Source organism: Loxodonta africana, chromosome 8 (assembly GCF_030014295.1).
Source record: "Loxodonta africana isolate mLoxAfr1 chromosome 8, mLoxAfr1.hap2, whole genome shotgun sequence".
Classification (NCBI taxonomy): Eukaryota; Metazoa; Chordata; class Mammalia; order Proboscidea; family Elephantidae; genus Loxodonta; species Loxodonta africana.
In genome coordinates, this window is record NC_087349.1 from 83,807,250 (window position 1) to 83,822,211 (window position 14,962).

General features: G+C 37.6%; 1 protein-coding gene across 4 annotated transcripts in view; it reads left to right on the forward strand.

Moving 5' to 3' along the window:
• KLHL7 (kelch like family member 7) overlaps positions 1-14,962 on the forward strand; it is a 127,539-nt gene that overhangs the window by 99,470 nt on the left and 13,107 nt on the right. For all 4 annotated transcript variants that reach the window (XM_023544356.2, XM_010587217.3, XM_003407082.4 and 1 more), the window contains 2 exons: positions 3,786-3,928; positions 13,953-14,193. In XM_023544356.2, the coding sequence (XP_023400124.1) occupies positions 3,786-3,928; positions 13,953-14,193 (384 nt within the window). The remainder of the gene's footprint in view (positions 1-3,785; positions 3,929-13,952; positions 14,194-14,962) is intronic.

Below are 14,962 nucleotides of genomic sequence, written 5' to 3' on the forward strand. Positions count from 1 at the left end.
AAATATGGATTTTTGTAAACACAAATGCTGTCACACTCCGTGTGTTCTCTATCTTCCTTTTTTCATTCCACATAATTTCTTAGAAATCATCCTATGTATACATATTGTAAAAAAAAAACTATCCCTCCAGACACCCTTTTAGCTCAGTAGTGAAGTCACTCCTGAGGTTCACCCTTCATCCAAAAACTAGACAAACCCATAAAACAGAGTAAGACTAAAGGGGCACACCAGCCCAGGCGCCAGGACTAGAAGGCAGGAGGAGCAGGAAAGCTAGTAATAGGAAACCCAAGGACAAGAACGGAGAGTGTTGACATGTTGTGGGGTTGTTAACCAATGTTGTAAAACAATATGTTTACTCACTGTTTAATGAGAAGCTAGTTTGTCCTGTAAACCTTTATCTAAAGTACAATAAAAGAAAAAAAAACAAACTCAACTGCTGTCAGGTCAATACTGACTCATACCAACCCTATAGGACAGGGTAGAACTGCCCCATAAGGTTTCTAAGGAGCGGCTGGTGGATTCAAACTGCCAACCTTTTGGTTAGCAGCTGTAGCTCTTAACCACTGTGCCACCAGGGCCCCTATGTATATTAAGCTTCCTTATTCTTCTTAACAGCCACATATAATTTTTCATTATATTAAAATTATTAACATAGTTTTTTAGCCACTTGCCTAACAGTGAACTTTAGATTCATAAATTCCTAAAAGGTGAATTACTGGGTTAAAGGGTGCGTGCATTTGTAATTTTCATGCTGGATTGCCCTCTAGGTTGTACCTATCCACACCTCCATCAGCAAGGTAGGAATATATCTGTGTTCCATCGGGTTTGATCTTGGCCAATCTGATAAGTGAACAAAGTCTAGTTTTAACTTGTATTTCTCTAAGGGGACCAGTTGATTATCTTTTTATATGTTTAAGAGTTGCTTGTAGTATCACTCTTGAAGATCTCAGTTCCTCACAATATCTCCTTTATAGTTTTTCCAAGTTATTTTAGGAAAAGCATTGTGTTTTTTGGCATTCAAATTTATTCCTGTGAATAGCTTCTGTACTTTAAAGCAATGCATGCAGGAAAAAGTATAGTAAAATTCAGTTTAATTAACATGGAGATTTTATAAGAAAAGTCAAGAATTATGAAATCATAAATAGGTATTAATATGTCTTATTTAACCTTAAACTCACCAGACCAATCTTGAAAATAAAATTAATAACCGTAGGTTAAATGATGAAGTACATCAATTAGAATTATTGGAGATCTGAACTGTAATTTATACAAATTATTATGCAAATATATTTCAAGCTATTTATAGTAATTGAAACTATTAACAAAGGACTTCTCATTTATAACTGAGTAGAAAAATGTAAATCCATGCTATAATGTTATCTTTCTCCAACAGTTTTATTAAAAGCATTGACTCATTTGATATATACTTGGTATATAGTACAAAGTTTACACTTTAGCCTAGTCCCTATGTGAGAATTACAAATGAAGCAATGAGATGATGAATTTGTTACTGAAATGTTGCAGGGTGGAAACTCCAGGTTCTGCTCTCCATGACTTGTTACAGCCAATAAACAAGAGGCCAAGGTGGGCGATCCTTATGCAAGGAGAGGAACAATCAGGGCTGTTGCCTCCAAGACTGCTCACAGGCAGCTTGGAGAGGTGGGCTTTTACAGAGAGCAGACAAGGAAATGCAAATTCATCATGAATCTTCAGGATTGACCTTCAGGCAGGTGTTCCGGGGCTTGGGGATGATTATGCATTTTCTCTCGTCAAGGGTTCGGATTCCCTGATTCTCCAGGATGTTAAGTCTCCATCCAGAGATGGAGTACTTATATGTATTTTTCACTGAATGATCTGATACTTCACTTGAAGTGTTAAGATCATGTAGAAAACCTGCTGAAACTGCCTGATGCCATCTCTGGCCCATTCTGAGTTTATCTTGTCAAGGACAGTTTCAGAAAAATGTGTAGCTTATTCTGTTCCAGAGGATAAGCCAGAGTAGGTGTCTCTTAGAAGGGTTGGGCTCTGAGGCTGTCTGCCTCAAAGACATAGGAAATAAAATTGCTATCATTTTGACTCTTGCTTCTGTGAACTGTATTCAGATACTTCATCTAACTTTCCAATAGGTTGCCAGTGTTAATCTTATTAATTAATAGGGTATCTTTTTTATTTGTCTTTCATATAATTTATAAATTTTTTTGTCATTTATTTTGTTTATTCTTTTTGCCATGCAGTAATTTGACATAAAAATGTTTTTATGTACTTAAGTGTTCAAATTCTTTCCCATAGCTTCTGGGTTTTGTGTCATTGTTAGGCTTCCCACTCTGGGCTTGTTTATTTAAAATTATCCTATTGTTCTTTTAGTACTTTTATGAAGGGTTTTTTTGTTTTGTTTTGTATTTTTTGCATAGGCAAATATGTGATTCATTTGGAATTTACTTTAGAGTAAAATAAGAGGTGGGGTACACTTTTTTTCTCCATATTGTTGCCTGACATGACTTACTGAACAGTTGATCTTCCTCACACTGATTTGCAATGGCACCTTAAGGCAGTTTTTAACTGTTAAGTGGCACTTGACCAAATTAAGGAATTGCTGAAGGAAAAGGGTCATGTTAGATTGCAATAGTTCTGAATCCTCCTTGCATTCTAGAATCATCTAAGGTAACGCTTCTCAAAGTTTTATGTACATCTGAATTACCGTGAGATTTTATTAAAAATGCAGATCCAGATTCTTTGAGGTTAGGGTCTGAGATGCAGCATTTCTAACAAGCTCCCAATTTGATGCTGAAAGCTGCAGGTTTTTCAACCAATGTTTCTTTTAAAATTCCGGTGCCTGACTGCCGTGACAGGGAACACAACAGAGAACTCCCGAAGGAGAAGGAGAGCAGTGGGATACAGACCCCAAATTCTCATAAAAAGACCAGACTTAATGGTCTGAGACTAGAAGGACCCCGGTGGTCATGGCCCTTAGACCCTCTGTTGGCCCAGGACAGAAACCATTCCCAAAGCCAACTCCTCAGACAGGGATTGGACTGGACAATGGGTTGGAGAGGTATACTGGTAAGGACTGAGCTTTTTGGATCAGGTGGACATTTGAGATTTTGTTGGCATCTCCTGTCTGGAGGGGAGATGAAAGGGTAGAGGGGGTTAGAAGCTGGCGGAATGGACATGAAAAGAGAGTGGAGGAAGGGAGTGGCTGTCTCATTAGGGGGAGAGCAATTGGGAGTGTGTAGCAAGGTGTATATAAGTTTTTGTGTGAGAGACTGATGTGATTTGTAAACTTTCACTTAAAGCACAATAAAAAATTAAAAAAAAAAATTACAGTGCCTGAGCCCTATTGCCAGAAATGATTGTTTTAATTGGTCTGTGGTAGGGCCCGCTATGAGTCGGAATCGACTCGACGGCACTGGGTTTTTTACTGGGTAGGGCCCGGGTATAGATATTTTCAGGGATTCCCTAGGTGATTCTAATGGACAGTTGAGATTGTGAACTGCTGGGTTAGGAGATCTAGATTTCAGTAATTATTATTTTGGCAGCTATTGCTTGAGAAACCAGGTAAGTGGGTGGGGCAGTCTTAAAATAATAGTAATTGTTGAGAATAACAAATTGGTTAGGACTCAGGTCCTTACACATTTCTCCGGCCTCTTCCCCTTCACTCTTTCTTCAAATGCTATAGTGGAATGATGAAAGAAAGTTACAGAACTAAGTGCACTATTATGGCTAGGTATTTTGAAAGCATTAAAGTGCTAGAAGTTCTTAAAGAGCTGCCATGTTTTTTTCTACAGGTGGAATGAGGTATCATCTACTTTCTCCAGAGGATCGAGAAGAGCTGGTAGAAGGAACAAGGCCTAGAAGAAAGAAACACGACTACCGCATAGCCCTATTTGGAGGTTCCCAACCACAGTCTTGTAGATATTTTAACCCAAAGGTAGCTTATTTTTATATTTGCTTTTGTTTTTATAGAAGAACTGCACACATAGACACTCACCTACCACCAGTGGTAATAACTGGTATCTTTAGAGGTGTTACAACGTATAGTGTTCTTTCACATATCTTACAGGGTACATAGTTGTCATCTTCATTTTACCAATAAGGAAATTGAGGCTAAGTAGGATTTTAGATTTCTGGAGTGCTGAATGGTAACCACTGTCAAAGAAAATGGAAAGCTAGTTCTCCTATCTTATCTCTTTTTGTTTAGCAACCCTTTGCTTTCATTATAATTCCTTGCTTTCATTATGTGCCATTTCTAATGAAAAACTGCCTCTAAAGACCAGATATGTTTTCTTTCAAGCAAAAACTGAAATCATGTAGAATTATAATTTCATAAATCACCAGCTTTCAGGTGTTGATAATAGTTATACCTCATCTGTTTCTCAAAACTGTGGTGTTGATTTTGCAGTTAAAAGGCAATTAAACCAAGCTTTGGTAGAAACTATTGAGGAGGCAGGGGACATTGTTTCTAGAATGAGGGAAATGTGAAATGATTCTTTGCTCTTTGTGTTTGTTCTTTACCTGTAGTTCTAACACTTTCCTTGATTTTTTTTTTTTTAATTGAACAGTTGAAAAAAGATGCATATTCTTCACCAGCCTGGAAGTGAGACTATAACTTCAGAATTCATTTGATCCTTGCTTTGCTTTTTAAAATGACCTATACTTGATTGCTCTTTCATATACACAACCACAAATTTTTGAACTTTAAGGAGACCATTCAAATAATTGAAGAATTAACTGCTGATTAAAAAAAAAGTGTCATTCCGTAAATTCTCTTATTCCCTGAAGCCAGCACTATTAGAATCCCATTACAGTATTTATTAAATATTTCTGTTAAAAGTACCAGCCCCCTTCCTTCTTTTTGCTATAATCACCATTTACTATGATTTGTATATAACGTTTTAATATAAATTACTCCTAATTATTTCTAATATTAAAATAATTGGGGAGGCTGGTTTCATTCTACGTTATTTACCTTGACTCTCCCAAAGTGAAGATTATTTTATAGTATGATTTACGTAGACTGTTTAAGAGGTACTGTATAAGAATTATTTTTAAGTCCTTGTACTTAAAATTTTCAGAAATGTTGTAGTGGTTTTAACTCATTAAATGGGACCCATTCGTATGTATCCCATGCCAGCCAAAAATGGGGATAATTTTTATTAAATTGATCTTCAGAGGGGACATTTTCAGCACTATTACTTAATTGAACTGTCAAGAATTAAGCCAATATGCTTATAAGCTATTGTCTTTAGATATTCTTTGGATATTGCTGGTGACAGGAGGAAGATATTTGTATTAATTGCTGACTGAGAAACGATAGGAAAGAAAATTTTAGTCTTTTTTCTGAGTATTGGCAGAAGAAGAAGTCTTGGGTTGCTGTTTTGAATTTAAATGATACTGTTGTTGTTATGGTCCTTATAGAGCCTGCTGAGCCGTCTCCTCCTCCCCCCACCACCACACCTATTTTTAAAGTTTCAAGTACTTAGTGATTACTGAAAGAGTTATCTGTGTTCATTGCTCTATTTCTGTAAGTAGTGGTGTCCTCAAATTGTAGGATGGGAATGTCTTACGATATTGAAGCCTAAATAAAAGTTGACTTAATTGACCAGTTATTGTTCAGACTCCTCCTGTCCTCCAAATGATGAGCTGAGATCTTAGAACTTAGAGACACAAGGGATTCTGCATATTCCCTGCCAAAAACAAACAGAGGAGGAAGACCAGCAGGGTTGAGGGGAAGAGTCTGTAAAGAAGGCAGAAAACAATATGGTGTCATATCTTATGGAACCATCGGGATCGATGGCTTACACTGAGGACCTTTCCTTACGTCTCTGAAGTAGACTCATGACTGAGCCTAGTGCCTGGCACTAAGTATAGGTACTCAAGTTTGTGATGATGAATGAACCAGTACAACTTTGTATCGCATTTTTCAAGCAATTTTCTCAGCTGGTTTTTTTAGATCTAAATGTTTAAAAAGTCCTCAATTATTGTGACCTCTATATGCCAGAGTAGAACTGCACTTCATAGGATTTTCAATGCTGATTTTTCAGGAGTAGATTACGTGACCTTTCTTCTAAGATACCTCTGGGTGGACCTTAACCTCCATCCTTTTAGTTAGTAGTAAGCACGCTAACTGTTTGTACCACCCAGGGACTTCAATCTAGGCCCAAAATATATATGGGCCCTGAACCAAAAAATGAAGCTATCTGCAACTGGGAATACACTTTTCTGTTGGAAATAACATTTATTAAAGGTATCACATTGCCTTTTCTCACAGTATCATAGCCTCCTTCCTGTCTTAAAGAGGCCTAGATTCTCTCACTAAGGAAGAGACATTGCCACCTTATGATCAGGGTGAAAATTGGCTGTTACACCTTGCATGGGTCAACTAAGCGTGCGATTTGAAAAGATAATGTACATTAAAAAAGTGTAAACCTTATAGGAAAATGGCGTTACATTAAAAAATCAGGGTGGTTTTTGTAAGGGTGTATCAGTATTGCTTGCTACCAGTGAAAGAGATTCGTAGAAGCAGTGCACTGAGCACTACCAGATGATCAGGAGCCACCTACAGGAACAAAATATCCAAAATGAGCATCAGGCAGTCCTCCCAGGTGGAGTGGGCCTACGGTGGTGTGGCCAGGGGCTGACAATAGCTAGAATGCAAATGTGGATCATCAATATCCTATATGCCTCCTTAGTTGGCAGTATAACAGCACCCAGTGGGAGAAATCAGTTATTCTTTGCAACTTGTGTGCTGTAAGTTCATGTGTGAGAAGACATTGGAACACGTTCTAAGGTAAATTCTCAGTTGAGTGCTCTGCCTTCCTGCAATGTCTTCAAAAACAGGAATATTGAGAGCTTCAGTCTATTTCATTTCACACATTTCCTTAACACACTGATTTGTTGTTTTGTCCTAATATCAGCGTCACAGCCCCTTCCACTCCACCTACATGTAGTGCCTGAAGTTCCCACCCTCAGAGATCTGTTTCTTTTTGTGTTAAGTCACTGCATCTGCAAAAAAAGCCCCAGTAAGATTATAACTAACCCTGGGAGGGATAACATGAAAGTCATTCTCCATTGGTCACAACCAGCCATAATTATCGTAAATTAGTACATCAACCCCCTAAAAAGGCTCTGAGGGAGTGGAAACAGAGCAGCGAGTATTTGATTGAGGGCTGTAAGTGGGAAGGGATGAGGAAAATAGGGTGGTGTAACCATTCTGGCAGTCTGGCAGTCCTGGAAGTAGCTGGAGTGTAGCAGGCAGAGAACCCAAGGGCAAGAGGAGTAACAGTCACCTGAGGGTAACTAACAGGAAAGGAGATAAATTATTTACTATACCATGTCACCTGAAAATTACTATTGGCTGCCTTTGGTAATTGTTCATAAGATACCTAGAGGCACAGGAAGTATGTCATCCCAGAAGTATTAAGTCATGTTCAGTATAGGCTTAGTGCAGATTGTTTTCTTTGAATATTGGTGATCCAGATATGAGGGAGAATTATCTTCAACTGTTATAAATAACAGAGCATATTGTATGGTTAGCTGGTTGGAAAAGCATAGTTCAAACAGATAATATTTTAAAATATATTACTAGTATCACAATTCATCAGGGATTTGAAATTTGTGGGCCTGACACTTGGTGCTGGATACTGGCAGAGGATATGAAAGACACACATGATACAGTCCTGTCCTGAGACTCACAGCACATGAGCTTGTACACATAAGGATGAAGTGGTTAGAGAGCACGGAGGCTGAGGTCAGCCAGCTGCCTGACAGAACCTAACCGGTTAAGTGTCCCAGTGTGTGATGGCCTTGGTGCCACAGAAAAGAAGAGACCCCTCCGGGTTGGATTTGTCAACGGAAGCTTCATGGAGGTCTTCTTGAGGAAGACTTAAGCTGGTAAATTTGGATAGGAAGAAGAACAAAATAAGAATATTGAATTCTGAGTATGAATATATCTTTCTGGCTTGATAAGTATTTTTTGTTCATAAATGTTCATAAAAGCTCCCAAAAATATTAACTGAATAGAATCTAACTTTGTACTTTTAAAAAAGCAATGAGACACAGTTGAAAGAACTGAAAGACTAGGTCATGAGTCTTTTTTCTTTTGTGCAGCCTTTTTGTTAGCTTTTTAAGGAAAGCAGCTGTTTAGTAGAAAGAGTATTTCATATATGACCTTAGGCAAGTCAGTTAGCTTTTCTAACCTTCAGTTTTCTGGTCTTAAAAAAAAATATTTTTAACATGTTTAAATCTCCTCAGGACTTTTATGAATATTAAATGAGAGAAATTATGTTCACTGACTCCCACTTTTTCTTTTCTTTGATCTTTACCATCCTTAGGTTTTCTAGTTTTCTCATATTTATATGTAAAACGGCTTATCATTTTCCCCCTTTCTTTTCTGCTTCACCTTCCCTAACTCTTCCGAACCCCTTGGCCATCTGCATTATCTCCTATACTCTGCACATCCAAGCACATAGATGCTTGTCCCATTGGTGAGAACATTCTATTAAATGAATATGTTACTGCATTCTGGGATTTGAGATCATTGTTTAAAGTGTAATTTACCTTGCTTTTAAAAATTGCATGCCAAGCTCATTTAAAGGCGTATCTTCTGTATAGATAACTGGCAGGATGATAGCACATAGATACTTTCCTACTATTTTATTTTTTTACTCAAAGGACGAGTGCTGTTACTGAGTACAACATCTGTGACAATCTCTACTTTCAGCTTAAACTTCATTTCATGCTTGAATTTCTAAATCGTTTAGGTCCGAGCTTTGTTTTTTGGTGGTGTGGTTGATGTTTGAAAGTGGAGAGGCAAAGGATATTTTGTGACTTTATAAAACAGCAGTGATTCTCAATTAGTAATTCCCTTTGAGCTGGTCTCTGGCCTCACTTCTGACTCGTTAATTTTAACTAATCATTAACTGCTGAGAGATACCCATTTGTATATTACTTGTTGCTAATTAAGCCTGATTTTATCTAGCAGCCTGCAGCAGCACAATAGTGTTTCCCCAGCCCCAAATGTGGAAGCCTTTATTATCTAGCTCCACTGCTATATTTGCTGTAGGATTTAAATGACAAGGTTATTTCTCCTATTGGGTCAGTACTAAATCTCTGTCCTTTCTGGACTATGGGAGGTTAATAAGTTTCCAGAAATATTTGTGTGACCCTGTTGAAAATGTGTGCATTTTCAGAATGGGTACAGTCTGTGAAATTACTTGGCACAGTCAAGTGTTTACTTCTGGAAAACCAGATTGCCTTAATAAAAGCAGTATTTGGAAGGAAGGGGAAGACTGTAATCTGTCCTGTAGTTGAAATTCAGCTTCATGGTATAATAACCATATATGTTTTTCAATTTTTAATACTCTTAGTTTTAATTTCACACATTTGTTAAAATTTTTAGCACTACCATAGGTCTCTGCTGTCATAAACAGATGTTTTCCTTATACCTTTGGAATCACTTGCCTGATATATTTTAGTATTTTTTTTTAAATAAATACTTACAGAAAATTCAAATACAGCAAGATATAAAGAAGAAAGCCAAAGTGCTCCCAGTGTCCAAAGACAGTCATCAATAGTTTAGTGAACATGATTCTGGTCCCTGCATTTTTATATATAGAGGATCATACTATGCATGCTAATTTACAAAAGGTTTTCTTACGTTCTCACCATTATATTATGGAGATATTTCCATGTCAATAAAAATATTATCCTTTAGAAGGGCTGCATAGTACTCCATCATAAGGATATTCCAAAATTTATTTAATGCTTTCCTTCCTGATGAGCATTTGGCCTATATCCATTTTCTTCCTGTTAAAATACTCCTGCAGTGAAACATCCTTATACATGCCAGCTTTGCACATTTGTCTAGTTTTTTGTTTATTTCTTGGGCTTTTGTTTTTAGGGTAAATTCCTAGGAGAAGAATTGCTCTAGCAAAAGATAAAAATGGAAACTACTATAACAAAAAAAGTAGATGAAAGTCTGGTCTCCCAACCCCCGCTTACTGTTTGTTGGTTGGTCACGGGTCCTTCTGGTCCTCCATGGTACCACTCCTGAGGGAACCACAGAAATATTAGTAGCAACTACAGCCGCTGCAGGACCAGCAGCCATGGTGTCAAGATGGCAGCTAGAGTCAGTGTAATTTAGATAGAGCTACCAGGAGGAACTGTTACAGACTAGTAACAGGGTATAACTTCTACTGTCTTCTGACCTTTAGAAGGTCAGATGAAGTGGCCCACTGGATGAGATGTACTTCTCTATGAATGTGGTCTATCACCCAGTAAAAACATTTCCTTCAGTATGCCAAGCCCTAGGCCACATACCACACAGACATGAAGAAAATCCATATTCTCACAGAAGCTTTGCTTTTAGTGATTGAGCATCGTGTTTATAAGCGGTAAGATGTGGAGATCGTTCAGGACTTCAGCAGCCATCCTGACAGCATCCTGATTTTTCAGATGAGGCTGTTGAGGCCCAGCAGTGTCAAATGCCCAGAGTCAACTTAGCTGGAAACACAACAGGGATGAAGAACCCAGACTGCTCTACCCCAGTCCAGTGTTCTTTTGAGTAGGTTTTATGAGAAGGTTTTTAGAGAAGCAGGCAGTGTAAGGGTTAGGAGTGCAGCTTTGGAGTGAATTCACCGTTTTTGAGCTCTGTAACCTTTGACAAAGTACTAAACATCTCTAAGGTTTAGTTTTCTGTAAAATGAGAATATTACCTCCTGGGTTATTATAAAAATTAAATGTTTTTACATTATTTCAGCAGAGTACCTGAAAGACCTCAATAACTAATAAGTCAATAATAGCTGTTTGTTTAGTGATACTTTCTAAATCATTTGGGGCCTAAGATCATTGGTCTTTAGGGGTGAAAGCCAGGGTGGAGGTGGGAGGGAATCTTAGTCATCTAGTTCAGTCTTTTTGTTTTACAGAGAAGGAAACTAAAGTACCTGAGAAGCTAAGTGGCTTACCTGAGACCCATAGCTCCCTAATACAGAGCCTAGCTTGGTACACATTTTCCTGGCTCCTTTGAGCTACATTCTTTTTGACCCTATGAAATGACTGAAGTGATAAGTGTTTGTATTTTTCATGAAACTACTTCTAGAAATGTTCTGGCATCTGTTATAAACCTGCTTCCCATATGGTTGGCCCCATAGTTCTGTGATTTCTTTTTTTAAACAGCCCTTAGAAACTAAGGTAAATCAGATAATGGCTTAAGAGAAAGCGCTTATAATTTGATCATCTTAAAATCAGATTGGATTGGCTCCCTGTGCTTTCTGTAGGAAGATTTTTTTCATTTTGTTAATTTTGCCTTCCCTTTTTTCTAAGACTCCACCTTTTCTAATTTGGCCTGGTTTCCTCTCGAAATGATCCAAAATAAAGTTCTCAAGTTCTACAAATAAAAAGTATTTTGGTTGTCTTGATTATGAATATGTATGTTTTATATATGATATATACTATTATATAATATATAATAATATATAAAACATATAGTTTTCTATTCTTATGGATCCATGTATGTTCAAAATACAGACTATATAGCCCATCTTTACTCTCAAGGAAAATACCAGGATGATGCTTTTACCTTGAGGAATATTGTAGCCCCTCCCCTCACCTCAAGAAGTTTGTGTTCTCCTGGGAGCAATAAGATCTGTTGCACTACAGCTGAAAAACCACACAGAGCAAGATATGAAAAAATGCTAAGTCTTCAAGTCTGGACTTCAGTGGGGTGGAGATTCAGAAAAAGGAAACCAGGGAAGCCTACAAAAAAGGAGTCATGAGTTTGAAAAACGCTAGAATGTCTAGTATAGGCTGTCACAGCAGAGGCAAGAAAGGCTGACGAGGACCTAGGATGCATGGATGTGTCTGCATACCTGTGGGTGAATATGTATATGGGTGATGTGTCAGAACATAAGAAATCCTTCTATCCATGTCTTTCCCAAGCTTTCTCACTTTCATGTCTTCTTATCACCTAACCACAGAACCCTGTATGGAATAGATACTCAATAAAACTTAACTGAATTAAATTCTATTTTTAGGTTAATATACATCTCTGTCTAAAACTCTAGTGCTATTCCTCCATCTTTCCAACATAAAAACTGTGTTCCTCCAGCCTGCACTTAGCCTAGGAGTGCAGGGAGCCCCAAGTAACCTTCCTTCCACATAAGCCACAGGTTGGAAGTGGTCCCATCCCTGGGGTAAGACCCTGACATTCATACCCACTGAGCTGACAGCCTGACTGCCTATCTTTTTGTTTTTCCTCCCTTCTCCCCTTGCTTCCTGGATTGCACATGTTGCCTCCTAGGCTATATAACCAGTTATCCAAAGGCAAACATCAAATCACCTTCTCAGTACTCTATTTGGGTGAGAGGTAGATTGAGGGAATTAGGTGGACCTCTGAGGCAGGAAAAAAATAATCATCTCCCTCTTTCCCCCCTACTCCCACAGACACAGCAACCAATGCCACATATGATTAAACACAGGTGTATTTAAATGAGTCCAAATGTAAAACATTAAATTTTAGCGGCAATGAAGTCTATTTCGCATTCTAGGTAGGAATTCTTGCAAAGAACATTTCACTTCTTTCTACAAGATTTGGCAGAATATTGCAATTAGTATTTATCAAGCTTAGTAGTGTCTGACATGTACAGTTACTATGGACAATGTTTGGAGAATTGGAAAAACTCAAGGTTTTTTAGTAATTGCAAGTAGATAAGAAACATTTCCTGTTCCTGTATATGATATCACATGCATGCACACATCCAGGCTTGTCATTTTTTTCCCTTGAACTTAGAAAAGAGAGCAATTTAATTCTTAAATCTGAAGCATAACCAAGTCCTATATGACAAGTACACATGAGTACCTGTTCTCTCCCCTAGCCCCTGAGTGGTATGAGAAAAAACTATTTCGGTTATTAAACTCTTTGGAATTATTTCATTCTTTGGAGACTCATACCCTAACATCTAAATCTTTAAGGACATCTGGCTAAAAGAAAAGGTATTTATTTATTTATTTTATTCCAGCTTCTACATGGGCATTTATTTTTCATTTGAAGAATAACAGGCCTTGGAGATCCTTTAAGACTATATGACCAGTTTTCTCATCCTATGGTTAATTAAGGAAGAGCACAGAAAGATAATTTTCTCAGGGATATCTTTAGAAATTATGGAGAACCTCCCATATTGCTCTCTAATAATATCTTAAATAAACTGGGGTGTGAGAGTGGCAAGACTTGAAGTTCATTAGGTTAATAATGTGCATTAATAATGAAATTGTGTTTCTCTGGTAATAAACTTGGTCAGGTAGGAATTAGAGCTCTAAGAGAACAAGTAAAAATATTTTCCCCAGTTTTTAATGTCGGTTGTATAAAACTGAAGCCTTATGAAGAGGCTCTTATTGTGAAAGAATGAGACAAAAGTGAGTACTCAGACCAGTCGTAACAGATGACAGCTGAATATTAGAGGAAGTTAATACCTCACAGAAGTCCACAAAACACTTTCTTGTATCTTCAGGATTTCATCTTTGGACATCAATTGGATAATGGCAGTTTGAGCTTCATGTCATGCATCCGGCAGGAAGAAGATGTGAATATTTACATTTGAAAAAGAAGCTTTTATAAAAAAAATAACAAAATTACTTACAACTTTCATGTATTATTAGTAACAGAAGGAATAGAAGGCAGACTGGTGGTCATATATCCAAGTGCATTTAAGTTCATTTTAAAGCCAGATAGGACCCAAAGCAGTTGCATTTCTCTCTTAAGCCCTCTGCCCCAATTAACGAACATTCTGAAGAAATCACACGATACAAACTAGGTATTAGTCTCAAGCCAATATTTTTATGAGTCCTCTAGGAGACTAACACATTCTTGTATTTTGTGTTTTCTTGACTCTTACCTTTGCTTTGTCTTTTTCAATTATATTTTTCCCTTACTGAAAGCTTCCTGTCCTTTCCTGTTACAGGATTATAGCTGGACAGACATCCGCTGCCCCTTTGAAAAACGAAGAGATGCAGCGTGCGTGTTCTGGGACAATGTAGTGTACATTTTGGGTGGCTCCCAGCTTTTCCCCATAAAACGAATGGACTGCTATAACGTAGTGAAGGATAGCTGGTATTCCAAACTCGGCCCTCCAGCACCCCGAGATAGCCTTGCTGCTTGTGCTGCAGAAGGCAAAATTTATACATCTGGAGGTTCAGAAGTAGGTAAGGACTTCTTAAGTATTTTTGTTTTGGGGAAGTGTTTTAAAGCCAGGTCATACTGAAGTAGACAATTGGTATTATTTGTCCAGATACTTTTTGACCTAACTTAAATGCTTATCTGTCACATTTTAGAGCCCATTTCCCCAAAGGCTTACCTGACTTCTTTATAAATCAGTAATTTGTAAGAATTTAAGCTTCCTAGTTTATGTTAATTGTCCATTTTTTATGATGATGATGAAACATTATTTGGCACCATCTGAATTTTAGTTTTAGATTGGGTGTTTTGGATACATAATATGGTGAAACTGTGAGAGGGGGAGCCAGAACGTGACAAGACTGCTGTGTTTTTCCAGGTCTTGCACGTTTTCCACCTTTGACAGGGTGCAGTCTTAACCACTTTTCTATCACTCATTTTAGTGGAAAACACCTGAGTTTTCCTACTCTGACAGCTTTCTGCCTTACACAGTTTCTGGCTTTCGCAGGTTTTACTCTATTTGCTTTAAAGATTTCAAAGTTTGGCTTTCTAAAAAACCCTGTAAGAACTCTTTACAGCATTCAAGCTTTTAAAGTATGTCTTATCTGTCCTTTCTTTGTATCAGAAAAAAGTAAGAATGAGCTTTTTCATTTGCTTTATTGTTTAACTTTTTAACCTAATGACTGGCAGTGGTATTTTATACTTAACTGATCATAACTGGTTGTGGGGCGTAAAAGCCTTTCTCATTGATAGATAATTTATTAAGTGTCCAGTGGTGATTTTTTTTAATTAATATTC